Source organism: Atta cephalotes (assembly GCF_000143395.1).
Source record: "Atta cephalotes unplaced genomic scaffold scaffold00011, whole genome shotgun sequence".
Lineage (NCBI taxonomy): Eukaryota > Metazoa > Arthropoda > Insecta > Hymenoptera > Formicidae > Atta > Atta cephalotes.
Window position 1 is genome coordinate 3,858,880 of NW_012130075.1, and position 25,587 is coordinate 3,884,466.

Consider the following 25,587-nt stretch of genomic DNA (forward strand, 5'->3'; position numbering starts at 1 on the left):
AATACATGAATGTAAATATGGCATCGCTCGTTTGAATTATTGATTATATAATCATAAATAAAATTAGAATAATATTTAGTACCTAGTGTGTATGCATAGTCTTGTCAGAAACACTTATGTTCTTTCTTTGCAGATTACCACGTGTTCTTTTTCTTTTTTTTTTTTATCAAATAGCACAATTTTACTTGGTATCAAAGGGTTGATATCGACTTTTTTTGCTATTATGTCGCTAATGTTAGTGTACAATGAATTGGTGATATCAATGGTGGTGGTTTTCGTTTTCTCTATAAATTCAGTCTTAAATATTCCATCGATCTTCGTTGAACCAAATTTCAGTATGACGTATCTAAGTACAAAAATCCCATAAACAAAACCCGTTTCGCTAAGACTTGATATGGCAATATTGCGACGGGAATATCCATTCTGAAATGTGTTACTTACGCGCGGCTTGGCTTTCTTTCTTATGTATTATTCAAATTAGCAGCTAAATTGCGCGGGTAAATTTCTGCTGGTACAGCAAGGTAATCTCTCTTGAATGTTATATTAAAGCAATTCCGTACGCTCACTAAGGATGGAAAGTATTGCCAAAGCATAGTTGTGCCACTGAATCTCGTATGTATATAGATTAAAAAAATTCTACAAAAAACTTAGAGTTACTATTTCCTCTAAGATGCGAAATCTATTACTATTATCATTTATTATTATTATTATTATTATTATTATTGATGTTACGGTAGTAAATTATTGGGCGAACGTAAACTACTTGTGTTTCGTGTCTCTGTACAATGTCTTTGTCTCTGCGTTTCTTCGTGTTCTTCGCGTACGCGAGAAATAATATAAGATTCTCCTCACTGACACAGCTGCGTTCAGCTTGAGCGACTAATGCTTGTCTCAATTATTCTCAGTTTGTGTAAATAGCGATGGGCTCAATTCCAGAATAGGATCAGAGTTTGTTGTAGTTGGCGACCTTTATAGAATATGCGACGCCGCACTCTATACATATTTGCTAATGTGAGGGCGCCCACCCCCCACATGGCCTACGCTCGCTCCATCTCACCACCGCTCGCGTACATCTGGAGGAGAGCCATGGATTCCTGCGCTTGCCGTTTTTCCACTAAGAATCTACCTGAAGCTTCCTTCAGCTGCTCGAGGAAGAGTCTGTAACAAGATTGGAACAGAGAAATTAATGATAATGTCCTAAGACAATTACTTGATCAAATATCATAAAGTAATAGAAATGTTTTGATGATAATATAGAAAGTATATTATCTTTGAATAACAGAGGTGAATAATTTAAGCTCTAATTAACTTACTATTAACTATTAATTAACAAGTACTTTGTTAAGATGAATAAAATTATCAATAATTTTCAATTTTAATGATTAATGATTCTTCATTTATTGTTTTTGTTATTTTTTGTTGATACATTTGAAGAATTGTATAGTTAGAAAGTTGATCGAATTAATCATATTAAGTTGATCATATTAATCAAAGTCACTCTGATTGTCTATTGCTTACCTGTCAGGCACTATGTCGCCTAAACTATCAGGGTCCATATCACTGAGTGTTTCCAACTCGGTTCCTCCTAGGAGTGAGATATGCGACGGGTCGCTGTGCAACGACGAGACCAGGGGTTCAATGAGCGTTCGCCGTCGTCGAATCTTGTCGACTTTTGAACCACCTTCGGCGTTATCCACATTATCCACAACGATGCAACGAGACGCTGTCTTGCTGCTGCCTACAGCAGCCCATTTTTGATCACCATGCAGCACCATCAAGCTTGTGTTTCTTTCTAACGTGGCAAAATATTCCTCGTCGTCTACCTCTGTTCCTGTAACATTTCAGTATGTAAAAGTGAAAAAGAGTTCATCCCTTATATAAACAATTATAGTGATTGATCCTTACAACACATTTGTTCTGCAACAAATTATTATATACATCCAATATCAAAGAGATATTAAAACTAACAATTGCTGTATGTTGTAACATGAATGTTTCCTTACCATCCTGTTCAAGTACGATCGTAAGATCCGCATCCACGGGAAATGCCAGTCGATTGCGTGCGACGTTAGTCAGTTCCTTCAACGACGAGGCGGTGATACCCTTTCTTCGTTCTCTGGTGTGATCAACTATCTTGTAAGGATTGCCCACTCCCTGCGTGACTCCGGTTGTTTCCGACATATTTCTTCTGCACAATTGGTGAACGAGAACAGATTTTAACTCTGCTAATCGTTGATGATTAATTCTGTTCGGTCTCACGATATTGGGAATCCCCGACGCCCAAAGATAATTAAGCAACAATTGTCTAAGTCAGAAAGGATTTATTCTCTTGAAGAGAATTGACTGCTGCTAAGGCCTGATTCTCGTTGCACATTAGTTGGTCCGTGTCTTGACGATGTGTCGGGGAAATTCGAGTGACCTATGTATTCGACGATGACAGAGAAAGGAATACGCCCTTACGCGTGAAAAATGTAACGAACACAATTACGACGAACACGGTGTGTACAAGCGCTGTTTCTTATTTTTTCAGCGTCGAAGAATAGCTTTTCTTGACGATTATGCCCCAGATTGAAGTTGTATCGCTGTCCGCTGATGATTCCCCGGATAAAAAATTGTATCGCTCGAAAGAAGCAAACAGGTATGAAAGGGCAGTGCTCAGGATTGCGTTGGATTGACTTGAAGAATTAACAAAGACTTGAGCAAGACCTCTCCTTTTTCTCTCCTTCAACAATTCACGCGGATAAAAAAAAATGAATAGAAGATGGAGACAACGGCGATTATGCGACGCGACAAAGACAGAAAGAAAGAGAGTGATGTGTATATGATGCCTTGAGTGACTGAACTGACCGTGTGTCAACCCAACACTGGGTCAACGGTGCAACTACCCCTTCTATTTATACCCCCTGTAGACTCTCTCGCAGGTATATACGCGCGAAACGAGAGACACCCCGACACAGCATCTACCCCACCCACTTCTGCCTATCCATCCAACCCTCTGCTGTAGCACCCCTACACGGAAATCAATAATCTACCCCACTCTATTCGCAGCCGCGCTCATTTTTTATCAGCGCCGACGAGAAATTTACAAAAATACTCCGGCACGACCGTCACCAAAGAGGGCCGATGCAAAATGCACAGATTGATGAGATAATTCACGACACGTGTCAATCGATCCACTTCTTTGAAAATTAAAGGAGATTAAAAATAAAAATAATTTTGCGAATCTGCGATATCCAGATATATTGTTCAGATAAATATATACGAAATCGGAACGGATATTTGTAATTTTATTTAAAAAATGAACAGATAGATATAAAACTTCTCACTATTTTGCACTATTTTGAAATGTTATAATATAAAAATTATACGTGTCATGTTGTCAAAGAACAATGATTTAATATACAATAGAAAATTTTATGTACTTTTTATTATTTTAATAATTATGGTATACATATACAGAATAATTAAACAGAATAATTAAAATTCATTACAATGATAAATTAAATTTTATATATAACATTGTATATATGTTCTATATTTTTAAATCATTAATCTAAATTAATTTAATTTCATCAAATCATATACAAATTCTATTTAAATTTTGTTGTAATATATATATTGTAATATATATATTCTTGCATTATTGTTATTTATTATTTAATGTTACAAAGAAATGCAGAATTTAATATTAATTATTAAGACTATAAATTCGATTCTCAAATATTTCAATCCACTAGAAGTTTTAAATTTAAGGCACAGCACTGTAGTTATATTTAGATGTCAATGAGACTAGATACTGTTTTAAGTTTAAAGTTAGCTCAGGCATAGCCCAGTTAGGGTTCCTCAGTGAGCAACATCAATTTATTCGAATGGAGTCAATTACGTTTTGTTAAAATTTTGATAGAAAATCTGAATCAAGAATGCCGTCGAATGGAAGCAAAGAAGCCGACGACAGTCAAACATGGGAATTAGCAGAGAGATGTCTATTACCTATTGCATTTTCACATGCAATTGCAGTCATCCTGGCAACTATATTAAACACCTTTGGGATCTCACAGACATCTAGCTTTGTTCTCTTTTTGTTGCTATTGGTCATATCCGTAGGATCCACATTGTTCTATCATAATCTAAAGGTAAGCTATTTGCATTGTATAACGCAAATCTTCAATACATTATTCATTTTTTTCCCAATAATTTTATATAAAACTTTTTACTACAACTACATAAAAAATTGTAAACCTTTTTGACCTTCAAAATTACATTAAAATACATATCGCACTCCTATAATGAAAATCATATGTCCTTCTCAACCTTTTATAATGTCATATGCTTGAACATTTGAAAGTTCAAAGGCCCTCTATATTGGAATTCTCATAGAATTTTACACTAGGCCTGATTAAGACCTTTGACCTTTTTTAACAAACGTTGCATAATGCACCTGTTATCACTACCTACCATACTTCCTGCTTCATACGTTCTCTCTTTTTTTTTTACAAAGGACTTTGAGATCGTCATCGCCCGATCAATGGCTTTCAATGGATTATCAAAAGCATTATAAAGCTTCATTACATCAGTTCATGATTCAATAAATTATAAACACTATATTTTCCTAATAGTCTACTTGATGCAACAGGTTACTGCAGCAGGAAAGGCAATATTAATCACAGGTTGCGATTCGCGGGTTGGATACGCTTTAGTTAAACAGCTAGATGATTTGGTAATTATATGTGAAAACATATATGCTCGTATGACAATTGAATAATTTAAAAAATATCTGTGATCTCTCTTTCTCTTTTTTTTAAGGGCTTCACTGTATTTGCTGGATTCAATAATAAAGCCGAGAATGAAGATATCATGCAGAAGTTAAAAGACCACGCGTCTGGAAGATTGCACGTGTTACAACTAGATATTACCAGCGAACGTGATATACATTCGACTTTCCTTTACGTCAACGAAAACTTGCCTGACGGAGCTCCTGGTATATCACCCTATCTCTTAAAGCTTCCTGAGATTATCGGTGTAACGGATTACTTCTACGTCATCGTTGCTACGTTATTTCAGGATTGTGGGCACTCGTGCATGCTGCTGCTTGGGTGACTCTCGGGGAATGCGAGTGGGTGCCCCCATCTGTTCTCAAGCGAAGCATAGACATCAATTTCATTGGCCTAGCGCGTTTAACACAGGTACTGTAAAATATTACAAAAATGTCAGAACGCGCAATATTCTCTTTTCTTTCTTTGTAACAGGTATTTCTTCCTCTGGTTAGGAGATCAAAGGGCCGAATCGTTCTTATTAGTAGCCTTCTGGCACGGATACCAAGTCCCGTCCGAGGCATTTATTGTGCCCTTAAGGTAAATCCTCTTTGTCATGCGCATAATTAAGCGTGGCTTGTCTATTTGTATATATAATCATAAGACTGGAAGGACATTAATAAAGCTTGAGTAGATCAATAGAAGATTATAAATATATCTTAGGCCGCTGTAGAAGCTTGGGGATCATGCCTAAGACTGGAGATGCGGAGATGGGGTGTCGACGTTGTAATTGTCGAGACCGGAGAATATGTCTCTGGTAATGCATGGCTGAAGGATAATACTGCGCTGCTCGAGCAAGCCAGAGACATGTGGACTCAACTGGATCCTCAAACTCGCAAAGAATATGGTCAAGAGCTATTTCAGGCAGAAATGCTGGCTCTGGAAAAGTATACGCAGGGACCAGAAGCTGATTTAACAGCTGTCACGAGAACTCTAATGGATGCTGTAGTAAAGACTTTCCCGATGCGGCGGTACACACCTGTAACGCGTAGTGAAAGAATACAGGCATTGTGCAATCATTACCTACCGAAACCAATCTATGACATATTGTATACAAATTGAATATATCTCTTGTATGATACATACTGACAATCAGAATATGATTAGGAAGATACATTCTTCGGATAGACGACATTATAAGAATAAATCTTAGATGAAACAGAGAAGCAAGAATCTTTTTTTAGCAGATCGCGTAATCATTTGAAGCACTGCCTACGCAAAACAGCTGCAGAAAGATATTGTACAAATTTAATAAAGTTACTTTATCAAATTATGAAACTTACATTCTTCATGAAGCTCGGATTTTCAAGGCCCCTATATAAAAACAAAGGATATTTTTTTTAAATTCTACTCTATTGGATTTTAATCTGATTCAGCATAAATACACAATCCATGTTTTGTGTCCTTCAATATTTTTAGAATTAGTATGTCAGGGATATATTTTAAAAATAAATAATTTAATGATTTTAAATAAATATTTTAAATATTTTAAAAACAATTTTAAAGATTGCAAAGTTTAAATTATAGCGTTATATAGCAAAATTAAGCATCCAAAAGATCTACAACGATGTGCTAATTTACATAATACAACTTTCGATCTTTGGTAGACATCAAAAAAGGATTTCTATATTATTCTCATATTTACATATTTGAATTACATTATTTATATTATATATTCCTATATCAATCATGTTGATTTCTTTCTAAGATTAATAAATAACATTCATGAAAAAAGATTTCTAACAAATCTATATTAACAATTATTACATACCTATATAAATACAATTATTTCTGATTTTGCAGAAGCAGAGAGAAACTTGAAAGACCATCCCGGCATTTTTCGCATAAACGCTCGATCGGATAGTCGGATTGTTAGAACCTCGGAAGACGCCATGCATTAGCGGCATCAACATCAATTTTATTAATTTATATGAACTATGTATCACATAGTTTTCAATACTGCGTTGATAAAATCGTAGTGTCGATAAATGGATATCGATAAATGGACATAGTGTAGAATAGAACCAAAAATTGTGGACATTATCGACGAAATCATAAACACTGGTTATATAGTTATTAATATCCACATTTTGTGGGCAAAGAAGCATTTCAAAATAAAAGGTCTGTTCTTTTTAACTGAACTTTTGCACCAGTTCATTTTTCTTCCTCTTTTTTTTTGTCCTGGAGAGAAAAGGAAGAAAAATGAACTGGTACAAAAATTTAGCTAAAGAACAGGCTTTAAATCCTGGGCATGGCCGCTCTCACTGCTCTCAAGATTCTGTTTCTAGCTCTAATAGAGGGCGACTCTGGTGAATTTCGCGAATGCAAGGTACAAGAAATTGAAGAAAAACGAGACGTCTACAAAAAACGCTTGTTCTTTCTTTTTTTTCACGGGTTCCCGCGAAATCTCTTGGAGGTGTGTCGGGATATTCGCGCGTCTCGTTCAGTCTCGTTGCAAATTATTGACTCGAGGCTATCTGGGAATTTCTCGAAAGCTTATTCCCAACCCAAAGGCTTCATGGTGTGCATCATCAATGGTCGCGACGCCAATGGTCGGTCGGTCTTACCGTAACTTTAATCGCGAGTATCGCCTCTAAACGTTTCCGAGAGCGAGTGCTACTCACGACAGCGGCAACGTCAGGAATACTTCACAGAGATCTTTGCTCTGTTTCCCCAGTGAAAGTTTTTTTTCCCTATTCAAGTGTCGTAATACAAAATGGCATTGCCAGCGAATTACAAGCAAGTCGCGATGGCTACCTCGAACATCGTAGCTTCCAACCGTAAGTTGAATTTCAATTTTTGTTCTCTTCCCGACTTGGAATTGACAGTTTAATTTTGAAGCATTTAAACTGTATATTTGTTGTTTGTAGAACGTATGAGAGCATCTGGTGGAAGTTCGAGTAGTTCAACAAATAGTGTAAGTAGACAAACTTATGATAAAATATTCTTGTATGAGTCTTGAATTTAATTGAGGCAATCTGTTTATGTTTAGAAAGATGCGCAGAGTCCATTTATACAAACTCCCCATAGTCATCCAGGATTTACGCCCCAGAAAGTTGGAAAGAACACTAATGTATGTATTTTATTTTATATAAAATTTAAAAATATATACATACTCTGTGATAGATTATACAAAATATATCAGTATAATTTACATTATTAAAAAGATTTATTATTTATAAAGTCTGATAATATTTATAATTAGGCTGACTCCCGTATGCCAAAACCACCCAAGCCACCAGAGAAACCTCTTATGCCATACATGAGGTACAGCAGAAAGGTATGGGATCAGGTTAAAGCTCAGAATCCTGAGTTAAAGCTATGGGAGATTGGTAAGATTATTGGGCAAATGTGGAGAGATTTGCCAGAGGAGGATAAGACAGAGTTCATTGAGGAATACGAAGCTGAGAAGGTGCACAAAATGCTATTACATTTTTATGCAAATTCTATTATATTTTTATATAATTCTAAAAGTTACTGATACTCAATTCATCATACATTATTTAACATAGGTGGAATATGAAAAAAGTTTGAAAACTTATCACAATTCACCTGCATATCTAGCTTATATTGCAGCTAAAAATCGTGGCAAATCTGGTAAATATAACAAATATTGATTTAAAACTCGTAGTAAAATCTATAATGGTTAAATAACTTTATAACATGTCTTTGTATTTAACGCAGCATTGTGTGCTGCACAACAAAATAATGATGATCGAGAGAGTCACGAACGTTCATCAGGCAGTAGCAAAAGTCAAGCAGCTCAGGATAGAAGAATTGATATTTTACCAGCTGAAGATGATGATGGTATATAAGTAATAGTGATTATAAATGTTTAATGCATATCTATTACAATAGTACTCATTTTAATTAATAGATCAAGATGATGGATATTCTGTGAAACATGTGGCTTATTCACGTTATACAAGAAATCATCGACTCATTAATGAGATTTTTAGCGACACAGTTGTCCCTGATGTTCGCTCTGTAGTCACCACTCAAAGAATGCAAGTTTTACGTCGCCAAGTACAATCCTTGACTATGCATCAGGTAATTAATGTAGTAATATGTTTTATAATAATTAATATCTAATTGAATGTATCGAAATATTTTGAATATTTCCAGAAAAAACTTGAAGCCGAATTGCAACAAATTGAAGAGAAATTTGAGGCAAAGAAACGTAAATTCATAGAAACTAGTGAAATATTTCAAGAAGAATTGAAAAAGGTATACAATCTTTTTAAAGAGATTAATAATATTGCAGAAAACGCAATATAAGAGAGAATAATAATTCTCTCTTTCAGCATTGTAAACCGGCGGTAGATGAAGAAACTTTTAACAAAATGGTAGAACGACAGTATGATGCTCTAAGACGAGAAAGACTAAAAGGGACAGAAGAGAATCGTTCGGATGGGCCAGCGTCTAGCGACTCTACTCCAAATTCCACTCCAACTCCAACTCCTGCATCACTTAATGACGAAAGCCAACCTGATGTAATGATACTACTAAATAACACACAGATTCACATAAATATTAACACATTGTATAAAGAAATATTAATATCATCTTATTTGTACAGATCTCTGATAATGATTCGATCGAGAAGAAATCTGGCAACGCTGAAAAACCTAATGTTGAAATGAATAAGAAAATGTCACCTCCATATACCGAGACTAAAATCGAAGCACCATCAGCAGTGCAACAAAATATCAATCAACAACACCCTACTAACTCTGGAATGTATTGCAATAACATAATTAATCCGATTCAACAACATCCGCATCAGCAACAAACGCAAACGCCTCCGATGCAACAACATCCGCCACCGCCACCGCCTCAACATCAACCAACACCTTCTCAACAGCATCAATCTCAGCAACATCAACCTCTCCCACCAATACAGCAGCATCAACCACCACCACAGCCACCTCAACAGCATCAGCCGCCGCCACCACCACCCCAACAGCATCAAGTACTTCCACAGCCACCACCGCAGCAACCGCAATCTCAACAACAACCGCAACAACAGCAACAACCACCACAACCCCAACCGCAGTCACAACAGCCACAGGTAACGACGGTGATGCCGCCTCAACCGACTACCACAGCCGCGGCAGCGGCTGCAGTCGCGGCAGTAGTTGCGAGTGCAAATGCAACTGCAAATTCGACTCCGCCAAATATGCCACCAGTGTCCACGCCCACTGTACCCATTCAACATAATCCCCACCAACAAGGAATGTTGCCAAATCATTCGATGCCACCACATCAGAGTGCGCAAGGAACTCAGAGCACGCAGATTTTGCCACCGCAGGGACCACATGCTCCGCAGATGATGCCACCTAATCAAGCTTATGGTCAGCAGTATCAGTCCGGACCAGGCCCACAACAACCGCAAAACGTTCCTTTAGCTCCGAGACCGCCGCATCCCACTTATAGCTATTCTCAGCAACAATCATATCATCAACCTTATCCACAATATACTCATCCATATTATCATCAGCCGTATTCACAGTATCCCCATCCGATAAGTCGGCCACATGGCCACGGTCCACATAGTCCACACAGTCCGCATTATCATCCGCAATCACCTCATACAGTTGCTCCTGAAAGTAATAACGTTGGTGCCAACGTCGCAGGTGGCACAACTGCCGTAGCTCCCACACCTGGACCCGATACCAACAATCCTCCGTATTCTGCACCCACAGGACACTGTGAAAATGAACGTTCCGGTCCGCCAGAAAATCAAGAGGGTCAGGTAGATGCTAAATCGGGATCTGCTTAAATATTTTTTTTATTTTACAAACGCTATTCTAGATTTCCGCGTTTACATGATATATCTATATTTATCTCTATATCCTTGCGCCAGCAAGAACTCGTTTTAATTTATATGATAAAAATATAATAATAAACTTGATTTTATTACGATCCATAACACTGTGGACACAAACATTATCCTGAAATTGTTCCATATGAAATGATTACATGGTAAAGTAAAATTGAATAAAAGAACATATGTATGCAAAATGGCTCTTTGATTATATCCTGAATTCACAGTCAGTCTCACTTCACTGCTTTCATTTGCCAAAGTCCATCATTCAAATAATGACAGTTTTCAATGCCTACTCCTTTATTTACCTTGATGCTACAAATTATAAATTAAATATGGGAGAGAGAAAGAGAGAGATTAAAAGCACACATTAAGAAAATATTTTTTACTTACATGTCTTCTGTTGACAATGTTGTAATTCCAACAGCTAATGCATGTTGCTTGCCTTCAGCCATAACGGCCTACATTTTGAGTTAAGAATTTGTATTTCATTGTCGAAAAAATAAAGTAACCGTATTACAATTTTTGAGATTTATATTACGCTTAAAAGGATACGACAACTGTTTTTTTATCTACAGCCATCATCTTTGCACCCTTTGACGTTAAACCAGGACACATTATATTTGCACCGCTAAGAACAAATCTAATGGCACCTTTATCTACTTGTTGCATTGGAAGAAAGAATGGATCTGAAAAAAATGTATGTATCATAATAAAAAATATAATAAAAAATTAAATTTTTTTTCTTATTTGAGCAAGCGATGAGAAAGCTCACACTTGTGTAGTAATCTCAAAGTAGGCATCCATGGGCCCTCACGTTGGCGAAAGAATAACAGATCTCCTGCTGTGTTCACTATGATCTCTATATGATCGTGGCTAATCAAGGAAAGAAAATGATTAAATTACGAATGAATTTCTTACATATGCCATCATAACTCACCATTTTACAATGCGAAAAGCGTCTTTCTTTGGTATTATAACATCTATATGGCTCTCTAGATGAGGATACAACTCCAAGAGCTTTGCACGGATTCCTTTCTGTACAGACGACTTCAATTGTTGAACGCCAGAAACACTGTCCTTTTCGTCGAATCTAAGAGTTGAGATTTAAGTGATATTTTGAATACAAATAATTAGCGAATATTTCAGTAAGTCGTGAATTATAATGGAAACTTGAATATTTAATGTTTATTAGAACTGCCCCTGATACAAATTTTTCTCATAATTTTTATATGAATTGGAAACATTTTTCATACAAGTGAAGAATTCTGAAATATTTTGAAATTTTTTTATCTCATAATTTTTAAAAAATATTAAAAAATTTTTTAGATTTTATAACATTTCATCAGAAATTATACTTACATAAAATCTTAAAAATCTTATTTCATAAATAATACATATGAAAAATTATGAAAAAAAATAATTTTTTGAGAAATAAATGTTCCAATTCATATAAAAAATGTGAGAAAGTTATAAAATTATAGAGAAATTCTGAAAAATTCTAAGAATTTTCACCAGAGTGGTATTCTTGAAAAAAAATGAAATGTTGGGCACTTTCTCATCACAAAATATAAATTTTAATTGTTTAAGGTGATTTTTTAGTAAAGTGCCGAAAAATTTGGGCTACCTCATTAAGATCCATCTAAAATTACAAATATCTGCATAATTTGGATAAAATATTAAAATGACGTGTATATCTTAATGAAATAGGAACGTTAAGTAAATCAAAAGCTGCATCTTCATCGAATAAAAACAAGATGAGATTATGTTTACTTTTTGAGGTTAAATTTATATGTAAGTTTATGCACATAAATATCTTTCCAGAATGGCTGTTAACTATTACTTTTTTGTGCATTAAAATCGTAATTTTTTAAACTATTATAATCTCATTTTGGAGAAAAGTTTATGGTAAGATTTGTGTGCAGTTAGTCGAAGTGTCTGCGAGCCTTATCTGTCACTATATTATACATGAAAGGTTATATTTTCAACAATTTTTTTCTCTTATTTCATCATTAACCTACAGTAAAATTTTACACAGGTCAATTTCGGTACTTCGACTTCATTATATAAAAAAATTAGATATTTCTATGGTAATTCGATTTACTAAAGAACCATCCTAAATACATCGTATTGCTCAAAATATTATCCTTTTATACTTTTATAATAAACAGCACATACTTCTTAAACATTTTCTTGATTTTTGATAACACCACCGTCTTGAGAACTTCTAGACAATGCATTCAATTAGCCGGTCATTCATGAAACGCTATTTCGTTCTAGATTCTAGATACGTTTTCTCAGCAACGTCTTGACTTTCGTCATGCGTAAGTATATCTTTTTTTTTGCTAAAAATGCGGAATGCATAATTTTATTTATAGAAATTATTAACACATTTACAATTTTCAGTTTTAAGTTTTTTCAATATTATTTATATTATTTTACCAGATTTCTCAAAGAATTATACACAGCTTTGAGAATTCGAAATTTCTTTCTCTATCTAGATGCGTGCAAAAAATTCAGCGAAATCAAGGTTAGGTCGATCAACAGCACGTCGCAATTCGTACTATTCGCACATACATGAGCTGCGTTCAGCAGAACGTTTATTTTGCACCAGAGGTCATGTTGGGCGCCGCACATCGCATGTCTTTATATTACAGCAATCTCTCACGCACTTATGGCCTAGTTTCCATCGAGAGTTTAAATCAGATCAGAATGTAAGGACCAATCAATTACAGTTGAGATTCCCTGTTACAGACGAAACGATATAAACGATATAACGATGTCAGGGGGTCGATTATGTATCTTCAAATGAAGTGAAAATTACAAAAGTAAGCAAATTCACTAGAGTATTCATAATTTAATTGATCAATATCTAGTAACCTTGCTCACTTTTGTAATTTTCACCTTTTTTCAAAATTCACAAAGGATCGATTGTAAATTTTGTAACTTTTACCTTGTTTGAAGATACAGAATCGACTCCCAGAATTGATCCCCTGATAATTTCATTGGTCAAAATTTAGTAAATTTGTTCACTTTTGTAATTTTCACCTCGTTTCAAGATACAGAATTGATCCCCAGATATTGTACGTGATGTGAATTCTACATTTCAAATACATTAAGTTCATTCGGAGCGACCCTGAGCTCCCGGAAACAAAACGAATAATACTATTGTTACGTGCTGTGTATGCTGTAGTGTCTTATTGAAAGTAGCTTTCCATTCTATTTTCTTTTAACAATGATAGAAAATAGGCTGCGGAATCAGCAGAATGTTTATTTTGCAACTGTTGGAAGTTTTCTTCGCACTGATTGGATTATGCTTTTAGATTTAAAAAAATGGTCCTATCACAGAGAATCATAAACATGCAAAACTGTTGTGTTCTGCTGAATCGTGTTCTGTAGCCATAATCGTGTATCATGATTCCAATAATATCATGGTTTACCATTGATCGTTAATAGCTGATTGCGACTATTTTCGAAAAAGTACTGCCCAATCACTTTTTCTGTACCACACAATCATTTTTTGGTCATAAAGAGGTCATAAAGATTTCTCATTATTTGAAAGTAATATTCTTCAACGTAGTAATGATAATTTTAATCATAATGTAAGAATACCAGATGTTTCGTTCCCGCTAGGTTTATTTGAAGCGACCTCGAGCAGCTCCCAAGAGACAAAACGAATAATGCTAATGAATTTGTTGAGGAAATTCTTCACAAATCGCATCATATTGAAAAATGATTTTAAGTAGACATCACGTTCATTAGATTTGATGCGACTTTTTTTTGTGGGGATATCTCAAATCCAAGGTTTATGCCAACAAATCGAAGTCCCTCCGTGCTCTTAAAACTAACACACGCCAAGAAGTAGCCAAAATACCGGTCGATATACTCCAAAAAATGATGGAAAACATCGAAAAATACTCGTCGAATCCACGTTTGCATTCAAGTTAAAAGCAAACATTTATGAGATATTATTTTTAATATATGAACAGAACAACTTTCCATAGATTGAAATAAATGTTTTTTGCCACTAGAGCTCAAAAAAATTAGGTGTTTTCATTTTATTTGAAAAAAATGGATCACAAAGATGATGCACCTTATACCTTTATTATATTTATATTATATTTATCCTGCTGTTCCATGTTTAAATCATTGTTTAAATCATTGTAAGGCCGGATTCAGGCTAGAGTCCCATGAGGTGTATTTATGGTGTAAACGCGTAACCAATCGAATGCAATCCGCTACTGTGGTTTCGTGTCTTACTGATTACTGATTGATTACACGGCAAATTTGCCTTATGGGACTCTACTCTCACAATTTGACGGAAAAGCGGAAAGCGGAAAAACGGAAGCCAATCAGAACTCGCAGTAATAGTAGGCGGTAAATTTCGCTGTTTGCTTCTTTCCGTGAATTCTGATTGGCTTCCGTTTTTCCATCAAGGTATGAACCCGGTCTAAGATGCCGCTGAATTAATCCAACTTTTCAAGTGTCGCTGGAGATAAGAAAGTGGACAAATTGAGAGAGAATTCAGTCACGTGATCATTTATCGCTGCGATAAGCGACACCATGAAATTTTACCTTAAGACGTAAACTTAAACCGATGAGCCAATCAGGATATTGCTTTAGGTTACGTAATCTAAAGAAAATGGAAATAACAGTAAATTTATCCATAATCTCGCAATTAGATAAATTTTAACCGATTGGAACTCATCTTATGGATAAATTTACTTATGGATAAGTTCACGTCTTAAGATTACTGTTACAGAAATTTTGTCTGTGGCAGCTCTAATGATTTATTATAGAAGGCCCATAAAAAATTCAGCCAATCAGAGTTCTTTATTTTATGAAAAGGAAAGAAATGAAGAACGTTATTGGTATATTTTCTTATGTATTACGTGTTATATGTTATGCAAGAGTTTGTGCTTTCCGTTTTAAGCGGAAATAATTGAATTCAAAAAGTATGATTTCAATCGAAGCACTTTTCATTATAATATTTAAATATAAGTTAATTCTAAGACTCCTTACTAATTATAAAGAAAATAGGTAAAATAGAGCAACAGGAGTCAGATGTGATAATTGTTGCGCAAAACAATATGAATACAAAAGTCCTTTAAATAACCCATTTACATATTTTATCTCATTTTCGAGCTATCCTCAGAGACAAATTAATTTTATAATTGCAATACCTACAAACTAATTCATTCCAGTGAGCCACCTCCACTTACGGAAACTTTAATATTGAAAAATGACTCTAATGACAATCAAAATTATGTTCAAATTTTATAGGTTCAAAATTTGGATTGTCATTTTTTAGAGTCATTTTTCAATATTAAAATTCCATAAGTATGTGAAGACTTTTTTTTTGAAATTCATATTTTTATCTTTCTAAATCAATATTTGTTTTTTGGTTTTTTTTCATAGAGATGATTTTTTTAAATAAAACATTGTTTTACTTTTGTTGCAATAATACTTCCAACTTCATTGAAATAATGATACTTTTTGCAATCAACGATTATGAAATAATTTTTTTCTTAAAGCGCATGCTTTTCTTTTTCTTAAACAATATTGTTTTTACTTTTTGGTTTTTCTTGGAAAAGATATAATTTTTTAAACAGAACACTGTTTTACGCATTTTTCTAAAAATTTTTTCACATTTTTGGTCATAACTTTTAACATTGATATCAAAACCTTTTCTTTAGTTTCTACAGATATGGATTGCAGTTCGATATTTATATTAAAAAAAATTAATTAAAATTCAATCAAATTTGTGAAAAATAAAGCGAAAAAAAAGCTTTGAGTCCAAGTCTCGTGTAAAAAAATAGATTTCGGATGTGTAAAATTGATAAATTGAATCTTACAATAAGATTTTTAATCATATAAACTTTTTATTTCTAATATAATTTTTTTTCACGAGTCAAAATATTGATAATTTTATTTGTGTTAGGAAAACACTATAGAGCTATTGATAAGCTAATCATTAATTAAGTTTATCGGAGTTATTATAGGGAAATAAAAACATTAAATTTTTTAAGTAATTTTTTTCTTCTTGAGGAAAAAATCAATTATATATAAATTATATTAAATTGAGATTTTTTTATCTATAATAAAATAATTTTCTTTTTTCTCTCCAAGATTAATTTATTGAATTCTAAAGAATATAAATAACGTGAGTTTGTATAAATCAATCTTTTTCCATGCATATTACATTCTCGTCTCGCAAGCAACGTTCGAAGAATCGAGGGAAAAACAAACGTGTGATGTTGTAAATGTAAAGCAATGATAATGCATCTTGCCATTTCGATTAATATTCTTTCAGAATGAAACCGCAAGATAAATTCTTAATTCTTAAGGACTATTTTAGCGATATCAGAACTTTCAAATAATACAAATGATCCTGCGGCATTTGAAATTCCAAAAGATATATTTATTATAGAATCTATCTACCAAGATCTTCCAAGATCCAGCATTCAAATAATTTATACTGCATTTCGAAATCATTATTTCCGCATTCTGCAGTGTGTAGTAAAAATACATCTAAATCAATGTACAATTAATGACGTGTATACGTCCGCATTAATGCTGTTCTTCATAACAAATATAATTATGCAACTCGTATATAAATATATACGTATCTTCACAAGTACTTCAAAACTAATTGATCATTGCATTATTATCTAAGCGATCTAATAATGTACAGCGGCACAACCTTTCGTGCGTATTGCTAGAAACACCGGGTGCAAGGCATCGTAGTTTTGTTTAAACAATTCCAGGTGTAATGATGAAACCAATAATGTTGTAATAATCCCTCGTCACGACGATGACCTTCGCGAAAGACGATACAATGATTTTCTATCAATAGTGACATCGCGTCAAAGATGAGGATCCTAACGAGGGGGACAGAGAAAGAAACATAGGAAATTAAAGATTGATATGGTATAGATAGTAGAATAATCAGACCGCTACAAATTGTTCTCTTGTAGCGAATCGCAGTATACACAAATGAAAGCAGCACTCGGTAAATTCACCCATCTTACAATCTCAATATTTACACACTTCTTCTAATAACAATAATCCTAAAAATATTTTCTATATTCAGTTACAGGTGTACGTAAGAATCAGTTGAATCGTATGAATTGAACAAACGAGTCAATAGTCAAATACGACGCCAGAGCTTCAATCTCCCGAAGCGATTTGTTAACATCGCTTCCAGTAGCGTCTAGATTCTAGAAAAAACTAGCGAGAGATAGAGATAGAGAGAAAGAAACAAATATTAAATTACGTATTATTTATTTCACACACCACTGAAATTTATATTTAAAAATTACTCCATCTGATAATCACGAATTCTTCTTTTTTATCTCATTTTTTCCTTTTCACATTTTGTCTACGCACGAATTAACGTCAAGCGGGGATGAGAGTGGGAGAGAAAAAAAGGAGAACTCGTCGACCTAGAATAATTCGCGAATTCTAAAAATTATAAAAATCTTAATAGCGTTTGCTTTTTCCCCATACGTCGTACGATGCTATTATGCACAAAAATATCAAGACCCCATGATTTTTACACGGTGATTACGTGGATGACTGTCGCCTTTTTGCTCATTGTTCTAGGTCTTCGGAGTGATACAAAAGGCTTAGTCGTTTGTACGCGCAGAAAATTCCAAAATTTTTACAAAAAAAAAAAGAAAAAACAAACGATTTGGTCAAGTACTGGACATCATGTTAGTCACGAACTTATACATCTACAAGCAACAAAATATGTATGCAACAATTTTTGTGAATAAATATGTAAATAGAGCCGTATCTTAATTTATGTAACAGATAATTTTAACAGATAATAAAAATTTTGTTAACTTCAAAAATATTTTAAAATAGAAATTTTGTAAATTCTGAAATCGCGAAATACCGATAAATTCTTTAAAAAGGCAATTGCAACACATAGTGAAACAGGAGAAAGAAGGGGGTGAGGAGAGATAGAAAGAGAGGGAGAGAGAGAGAGAGAACATATCCAATATTATTTTTAAATATATAAAGCCATACTTTGATGCGTGCCGAATAAATAATTAATTTTGTCAATTTTTTGCAAACGCGGATCGAACTGTGGACGATTAACAATCAATATTTAGGCTGCTACGTTCGCTTAAGCGTAAGAATAAAATCTTTGCTTACATTTTTTTTCTTTTTTTGTCTAAACGTCAGATCTGTGGCACCATAGGGAATCTCATGGAGTTATAGATGCTGCCACTGAGTCGGCAACAGGTTGTTTGAGGATTGTTCGAACGCCCGGGTGACGGACTCGTGGATTCCATGACCAAGCCATAAGCGGTGCAGCCGCTGGTACTTCTCATGGCAAAGATGCAATGGATTACCGCGCCGTAAACCCTGATCCGTCTCGCCATACTCATCGAGATACGGCGGACAAAGGAAAGAACCGCGATTAGGCGTACGCAGGAAAAGAATCTCACATTCACGTACACGTAGAAATATACCGACGCCGTAGCCGCATTTATTCGCGTGGAACGTGCACGCGCCTACCGTTGTCTTATTGAAATCTATCTGGCAACAGTAGCTCTGCGAGCACAGCATCTCGCCGCAGACCAGGCACATCGTCGGATTACGTGAATCTTCCCGGTCTCTGTTCGGACAAGTGAACTGGGATATCGAGTTGATGAGTTCACTATAATCCTCTGGCAAATCTATCAGCTTGTTCACCTTCAATGGATCCTTGATAATCGTCAACTTCCTTTCGCCTGACATGTGATTCCAGATGGTAGAATGTCTTCGCCATACAGCCAGCAGCTTCAGGGAGGTCTCTAGATGAGAGTAGATCAAAGCGTCGCAGGTAGTGGGTAATCCCAGGTATTGGCAGAGTTTTTCGTATGTATCACCATGCACCTCCGTCAATTCACTTAGCGGTGGCACATCGGTCACGTAATGAAAATAGATAGCGCAACATCGGAGGAAGGGTCGACAGGCAGATTCTACTCGTCGCCATACGTCACTGGCTTTCTGCTTGTCATAATGCACACCCAGAATGTGGAATAGGGCAAAGTCCATTTTGGTTTCAATATTTTCATCTTCGTTATCATCGTCCTCCATCTCGTTACTATCTAGTTCCATTACGTCGGCGAAGTCAGATGTATACAGGATTTTTGCTATGTGACACAGGAATACGAGCTTGAGCATATGGGAATCAAACACATCGCCCGTAATGATAGGTGGCGGATTTGGGGCCGTCTCGTATTCCTTCGTGTGAAATATGCTCGGCAATGAATTAATAAGCGGTACTAGTACGCCGAATGGATCGATATCGAAGATGCTAGGTCCAGTAGATGGTGCCTCTATCAACATCGTCAACAATGACGCTGCATAAGTTTTGATTTGATGGCGCTGCGACCAGAGATTTGCACGGTTCGAAAAACTCGCACCCAAGAGAGCTGATAATCGCACGAGGCTCTTGAGACTGTCGCTTTGTCGAGAGGTCATGGAACCTAGCAATGGCTTGTTCATATCCCGCAACAGGAATTCTATCGCATGAATTGTGTATGCTACTGATTTCCAGGCTAACAAAGGCACCTTCGAATCGCCATCGATACTACCAAATCCCTTGTATGTAGTTTTTGCAAAAAGTGAAGCGTACATGTTGATCATAGCCTCCATCCTTCGTGCGAGGTGTGGTCCAGATCGCGAATACTGCGCTTGAAATGGCTCCCAAGCACATCCAATCTCTTGACGAAGGACTTTCATAGGATTGATTATCTTTTCATCCTCCAATGTATCCTCGTCCCTCTCCATGCCAAATTTTCTGTTCGGTTTGCAATCTAACGTGAGCGCCATTACCTTCATCCACGTCTCGAAAGTGATATTCGGCTGAGGTTCCGGAGTTGGTTGCAATATTCCTAAGGGTGGTACAAGCAGGAGAACGGTGTTGCTGAGACATTCACATAATGGACAAAGATATTCATGATTCTCTGCGTCAAAACTAGCCTGTTGTCGTGATCTATAGGGTCGCCGGTTTTCCTTAGCGAGTACGTTGTCGACATAATCTTGCCAGCAGCGAGCGTGCATCACGTGGCCACATGTGCTCGTGTGTGGTGACACGCCCAATTTCGCTGACAGGTACAACGGATCGGGCTCTTGAAAGTCGTCACGACATTGGCACAACACGGTGGATTGCTGAACAAACGCAGCCAATACCATTGCCGAACCAGTTTCCGTCACTGCCTGATCCTCTTGGCATAGAATGCAAGTGTACATTTTCTGTTCACACTGCCTACTAGTCTGATTAAAACCGACGGCAATACCTTCCTGAGCAGGATTACCTTCCTGAGAAGAGGTCTCCGTTAAATCCATGGCCGAGCCACAACGAGCGCCTGTTATTTTGACTTCCACACTTGCTACATCAAATAAAGTAGCATTCTTCTTCATGAAATGCTTCTGCATTGCTGCCATTTGTGCCATGATCTTGGCACGTTTCTGAGCTGCCATTTTTGTTCGCCATTCCTTATCCGTTTTTTTGTTGGTGTTAACATCATCGCCTGCTTGCTGTTGCTGCTGCTCGAACTGAAGAGGCGCCGGACTGGTCTCTTTCCCAGACAAACTGGCGACCTGGCGATATTTGGCTAAAACCCACGTAAGTAAATCCTTGTGAGCTTCCATGCGCGGACTACTGGTCAGATTTTCCAGCAACTTGTAGATCTTCCATTTCGCTGCTCGCTCGGGAAACGCAAGGAAAGGATAGTAGCCGGATTCCTGTTCCTGTAAAGCATAGCCGATCAAATACAATACTTTGTGCACCTGTGGCTCGGAGAAACTCCTAGCTATGAAATTAAGTGCGCGTTCCAGAACAGTCTGCATGATGTGAAGCATAACATCGCACTGCAATAGATTCGCTACCAAACTGAATGACTCCGTTAGTCTAGGCAGCTTCGGCGGTGGACAACATTCCAACTCTCCTTGAGCTTTCCGCCGCTTCCGTTGGACTTCCTCGGACTTGCTGTGTTCTTCCTTCGTATAATGATAAAAGAACACATTGTATTCCGAATACAAGTGCGGATTGAGTTCGTACACACCCTTTGCCGACGTATGTACTGGTTTCTTGAACGTTGCTACTTCGCGTATTATTCTTTCCAATTCGATCTGAACATTGTGCATAACATCCTCCGGTAACGTCTTGCTCAGTTCAGAATGCGAGAGCGGTTTTATGCACAATTGCTGTATGATTTCCTTTTTGAGACGATCATCTGTGGTCACCTGACCAACTCCGGGAACATATCTTTCGCCAATGATTGTGATGAGTAAGCCCAAAAACTCCTCCACTAGATTGATCGTCTGCCGCAGCCTATCTTCCTCTGGATTTTTTAAGGCATTTACCTCGAAGTCTGGTTGTACCCAATTAAGGAGATTAAACCTGTTTAAGACATGAATCAAGAATTCATTGCTTTCTATCAGCGACGCGCCAACCTGCAATAAAACGATATCTCGATCCAACATCTCGCTACGGCATTTGACATTGTGATAAAAATATAGTTGATTCAGCAAGGAGTAACCATTCCGCCGCCACATGCCCGCGTGCACCTGTGAAATCATGGCCTGTGCCGTCAATACGGGATCGATGATCTGTTCAGGAGTCGGTTTCATTGAATTGTTAAATTCAGACGAATGAAAGTGTAAATTGTATTTTTCCAGATGCAAGAATAGACCGGCGAGGAATCTTGAGAGTGGTAGATGGATAGAAACTGGTTCGGATGCCACATCGTATTGCAGGCACGTTGCGCTATGATTCGCTAGCTCTCGCACTTGGCTTGGCGGTTGCTCATTTGCCTGCTGTTCATGTAGTTTTTTCAGAAGAGATCCGAAGGACTTGATCAGTACAACTCGGTCCGAACTGCACCATTCCAAGGCCAATGTAATGACTGGCGACAGTTTTATGTGCAGATTGAACGCTGATTCCCATTCAGGCTCGTATTCCATATGCTGTCCTTCTTGTCGACGTACTGCGTCCATGCATTGCATGTTGGAAAAGAGATTGAACAGTAGCGAAAGACCTTGCAAGAAGCCACGTCTCAAATCATCTGTCCATTCTTCTGGTTTTGCACTTAGCAGATATCGAAGGTCGTAAAGTATGAACTGCGCCCGCTTGAAGTTATGGTGTGGCATGTTCCTCTCAAACTCAAATTTTCCAGCAGCGTTACATCGTCGGGAGCTTTCGGACATAAACGTGGTTAACAAGTTGAACAGAGCCTCATGCTTTGCGATGAGCAAATGTGCCAGAGTTGGCACGGTGAACAACTGAACAGAGAGTGAAACGATCGAGAATGAATGATCATGATCGTCCTTAATGAAATCCTTCATAACAGATCCATAATTATTAGTAAATACAATAGAGAGCGCTTTTTTACTCTCATATTCCATGAGCATTCCGTATATGAATAACCTGTGCCATGCTGTTCTGGCGGATTTCCACAGTTGCGAATCTCTTGTGAGTATGCCCTGAACAACTGACTGATCAGGCAGTTTCGTGTTCAGAGCGATGTTGCTAAACAGGACACGAAAACCCTCACAATGACTTATGAATTGCTGCAACCATTTGAGCAGTCTTATAGCAAATGTCTGATGGGCGACTACATGACTATGAAGAACGAGTACCTTGAGTGGTCGATTGCTATGCCTGTACGTGAATTTCTCTACCTCACCTTTCAAGTCAGTGCATGGTTTAAATCCTGAGCATTTTATCACGGTTCTACCTTCTCTGTCAACACCAGTCACATATTCAATAGCTTCTTTCTGCGAACATTTGAGAACGCGCATGAGCATGTTTATCACCTGATCAAAGGTATGATGCTCATCGTTGAAGAGCACAGTGCAGTAAGTATCGAAAATATCCAATTGATCGAACGCATACGGATAAGATGCTGATGCTGTGTCTTTAATGCTGAGACTCGGTGGTAATGATACAATGAACCTCAAAGTCAGCAGTTCGTAACAATAATCCAATAATGCTTCGAAAGTCACTACCGCTCTCTCCGCAATATCACCAGGCAGTTTATTACCACGAGACTCCTTCGTCAGGGTTCCTACAACATGCGTTTCACAGAATGGCTCATTTTTCCAGGCTTCTGTGTCACCGCAGTCACAGCATCCGCCTCCATTGGATGTGCCCATTTTGTACTTATGATTTCGATGAGCTGACTGCTTGAAACAGTCGACACAGAGAACGCACGTAGAGTCCATACCACACTCCCTGCAACTGTAGGTTGGTTCACCCATCTTGAACATTCTGCCACATATAGTTGGTGGATTATCCATCTTAGTAAGCTCTTTGAGAATCACCTGTGGATCACCACCACAGATAAATTCCTCCAAAGGTCTCAAAAGCATTCTGTTTGCTGTGTCTTCGTCAATAATCCATTCCAGACAGTTGCCGTTAAGCTCTGGAGTGTATATTTTTGGAACCCAAAGTCGCCAGTATTCTCTAAAGTTAATATTTGTTAATACTCCCTTATTCATCTTCTCTGTCCATACATCTACACATCGTTTGCTTGTATCTGGGAATACAGGTCGCAACGAAGCAAGATTTATCTCTTCAAGGACCAGAGGTAGATGCTGATTTTCTTCTGTACTTTCACCACTCATTTTGTCTCACTTAAATTTGCCACGTAATGTATACTGAAACAGTAAGCACAAAAGAAAACAATGACTCATAAAGAAAATTATCTATCAGAGGAAAAAGATAAATATACATACGTAAGTACTAACAGGATATACACAATACAAATTATTGATATAATCCAAGCACATCTTAAAGTGTCTTTACATGGCTAATTCGGTCAATTCTTTATCACGACAATACATGGCTATAATTTCAATAGCCTTGAGTCTTTCATCAGAGATTCAGATAAGTACTCTTGTGGAAAATTCCTATTGCACATATATCACCATCTTCAGCAGCTCACAAAATCTGAAATCACAGCCATTTATTGTGAGCCACTCACGTGCCAAACGACGTTTAAATATGGTGTCTACATTTTTAAATATCGCCAGAATATTCGTCATGAATTTAACGTTTCTCTATATAACTACATGTATACATATATATATATACATGTGTACACACACATAAAGGAAATGCGAGATCCAGAGCTAAAAGCGTGATGACACGGATCGTAACGCATATCACTGTACTGCGTTGCAAGCATCTCATGTGATATGTGTGTGTGTGTGTGTGTGTGTGATGCGCGCGCGCGCGCGCGCGTGTGTGTGTGTGTGTGTGGTATGTGTGTGATATATCTCGCGGATTAATCAACGTTCGAGAACAGTTCTCCTTTTTTTTAAATATCATGCGAAAAACTTTTCGAAGCAACTATGTTCGTCGATGGAATACTCACCGTTGTTGACGAGCGGGTCAAGGTTAATAAAAGGCGTTCAGATCGCAGACTCTTTGTTCTCCCCGCGACTGATCAGTTTCACACCACCACTCGCGATGACAACGACAACGACGTTTCGCAAACCTGCGTTCACGTCGTCTCGATATGGCCAGACGTCGTCGTCCGATTGTCAATCTCACAAAACCGCACTCTATGCAGCACGCGTGGCCGCGAACGTTGACATTTCGCAGAAATGAAACGAACGATTATCCTGCGCACAGCTGCTCAGACGATGATGGCTCAGACTTCAAAATGGCTCGTGACAGTTCTTATATTTTCTTTGGTCTTTAGGAAATTTCGAAAAGTCATTTAGATTCAAGTTGGCTGCCCTTTTCGTAAAAAAAGATAGGTAACTGAAATGACAATCTTTACAAATTCCCTAGAAACAGGATAGAAAACCCAACACCCGCACAGCAGCTGTCCTGCTGTGGTCCTGTGTTCTGTCTCCTATCCCGTCCGCCGTCGACGACGTTGTCCAACGTTGTCCGAATATCGTCGTAGTGGAACTTTCGTGGTCGAGATTCCTAAT

The 25,587-nt window shown here is 37.0% G+C and overlaps 5 protein-coding genes across 5 annotated transcripts; 2 read left to right on the top strand and 3 right to left on the bottom strand.

Moving 5' to 3' along the window:
* Positions 1–1,037: 1,037 nt before the first annotated feature.
* LOC105617038 (DNA fragmentation factor subunit alpha-like) lies at positions 1,038–2,181 on the bottom strand. The gene is made up of 3 exons (XM_012198618.1): positions 2,004–2,181; positions 1,519–1,831; positions 1,038–1,158 (listed from the first exon to the last, which is right to left on the bottom strand). Exons 1-3 carry the CDS (start codon positions 2,179–2,181, stop codon positions 1,038–1,040), a joined length of 612 nt encoding a protein of 203 aa, XP_012054008.1.
* A 1,739-nt stretch (positions 2,182–3,920) lies between these two features.
* On the top strand, positions 3,921–5,873 carry LOC105617039 (D-beta-hydroxybutyrate dehydrogenase, mitochondrial). The gene is made up of 6 exons (XM_012198619.1): positions 3,921–4,133; positions 4,634–4,717; positions 4,804–4,978; positions 5,062–5,183; positions 5,247–5,351; positions 5,475–5,873. The coding sequence occupies exons 1-6, from the start codon at positions 3,921–3,923 to the stop codon at positions 5,871–5,873; spliced, it is 1,098 nt and encodes a 365-aa protein (XP_012054009.1).
* Positions 5,874–7,527: 1,654 nt separating this feature from the next.
* LOC105617041 (pollen-specific leucine-rich repeat extensin-like protein 1) lies at positions 7,528–10,829 on the top strand. The gene is made up of 10 exons (XM_012198621.1): positions 7,528–7,591; positions 7,682–7,728; positions 7,804–7,884; positions 8,017–8,223; positions 8,324–8,408; positions 8,496–8,618; positions 8,689–8,861; positions 8,937–9,038; positions 9,116–9,304; positions 9,391–10,829. Exons 1-10 carry the CDS (start codon positions 7,528–7,530, stop codon positions 10,591–10,593), a joined length of 2,274 nt encoding a protein of 757 aa, XP_012054011.1. The 3' UTR covers positions 10,594–10,829.
* LOC105617040 (malignant T-cell-amplified sequence 1 homolog) lies at positions 10,590–12,827 on the bottom strand. Its single transcript, XM_012198620.1, has 6 exons — positions 12,817–12,827; positions 11,579–11,731; positions 11,414–11,514; positions 11,194–11,327; positions 11,032–11,099; positions 10,590–10,953 (listed from the first exon to the last, which is right to left on the bottom strand). Exons 1-6 carry the CDS (start codon positions 12,825–12,827, stop codon positions 10,872–10,874), a joined length of 549 nt encoding a protein of 182 aa, XP_012054010.1. The 3' UTR covers positions 10,590–10,871.
* A 5,992-nt stretch (positions 12,828–18,819) lies between these two features.
* On the bottom strand, positions 18,820–24,267 carry LOC105617043 (E3 ubiquitin-protein ligase UBR2). Its single transcript, XM_012198622.1, has one exon. It carries the CDS (start codon positions 24,265–24,267, stop codon positions 18,862–18,864), a length of 5,406 nt encoding a protein of 1,801 aa, XP_012054012.1. The 3' UTR covers positions 18,820–18,861.
* Between the last annotated feature and the right edge of the window lie 1,320 nt (positions 24,268–25,587).

Excerpts from the sequence above, each read along its gene's own strand:
- LOC105617039 (XM_012198619.1), top strand. The coding sequence starts at position 3,921 with ATGCCGTCGAATGGAAGCAAAGAAGCCGACGACAGTCAAACATGGGAA. Across the intron at positions 4,134-4,633 it reads TGTTCTATCATAATCTAAAG|GTTACTGCAGCAGGAAAGGC; the intron begins GTAAGCTATTTG and ends TTGATGCAACAG. Across the intron at positions 4,718-4,803 it reads TTAAACAGCTAGATGATTTG|GGCTTCACTGTATTTGCTGG; the intron begins GTAATTATATGT and ends CTTTTTTTTAAG.
- LOC105617038 (XM_012198618.1), bottom strand. The coding sequence starts at position 2,181 with ATGTCGGAAACAACCGGAGTCACGCAGGGAGTGGGCAATCCTTACAAG. Across the intron at positions 1,832-2,003 it reads GATCGTACTTGAACAGGATG|GAACAGAGGTAGACGACGAG; the intron begins GTAAGGAAACAT and ends GAAATGTTACAG. Across the intron at positions 1,159-1,518 it reads GGCGACATAGTGCCTGACAG|ACTCTTCCTCGAGCAGCTGA; the intron begins GTAAGCAATAGA and ends ATCTTGTTACAG.
- LOC105617040 (XM_012198620.1), bottom strand. Across the intron at positions 11,515-11,578 it reads GCTTTTCGCATTGTAAAATG|CCACGATCATATAGAGATCA; the intron begins GTGAGTTATGAT and ends TTCCTTGATTAG. Across the intron at positions 11,328-11,413 it reads TTTGAGATTACTACACAAGT|ATCCATTCTTTCTTCCAATG; the intron begins GTGAGCTTTCTC and ends CATTTTTTTCAG.
- LOC105617041 (XM_012198621.1), top strand. The coding sequence starts at position 7,528 with ATGGCATTGCCAGCGAATTACAAGCAAGTCGCGATGGCTACCTCGAAC. Across the intron at positions 7,885-8,016 it reads AAGTTGGAAAGAACACTAAT|GCTGACTCCCGTATGCCAAA; the intron begins GTATGTATTTTA and ends ATTTATAATTAG. Across the intron at positions 8,862-8,936 it reads AATCCTTGACTATGCATCAG|AAAAAACTTGAAGCCGAATT; the intron begins GTAATTAATGTA and ends GAATATTTCCAG.
- LOC105617043 (XM_012198622.1), bottom strand. The coding sequence starts at position 24,267 with ATGAGTGGTGAAAGTACAGAAGAAAATCAGCATCTACCTCTGGTCCTT.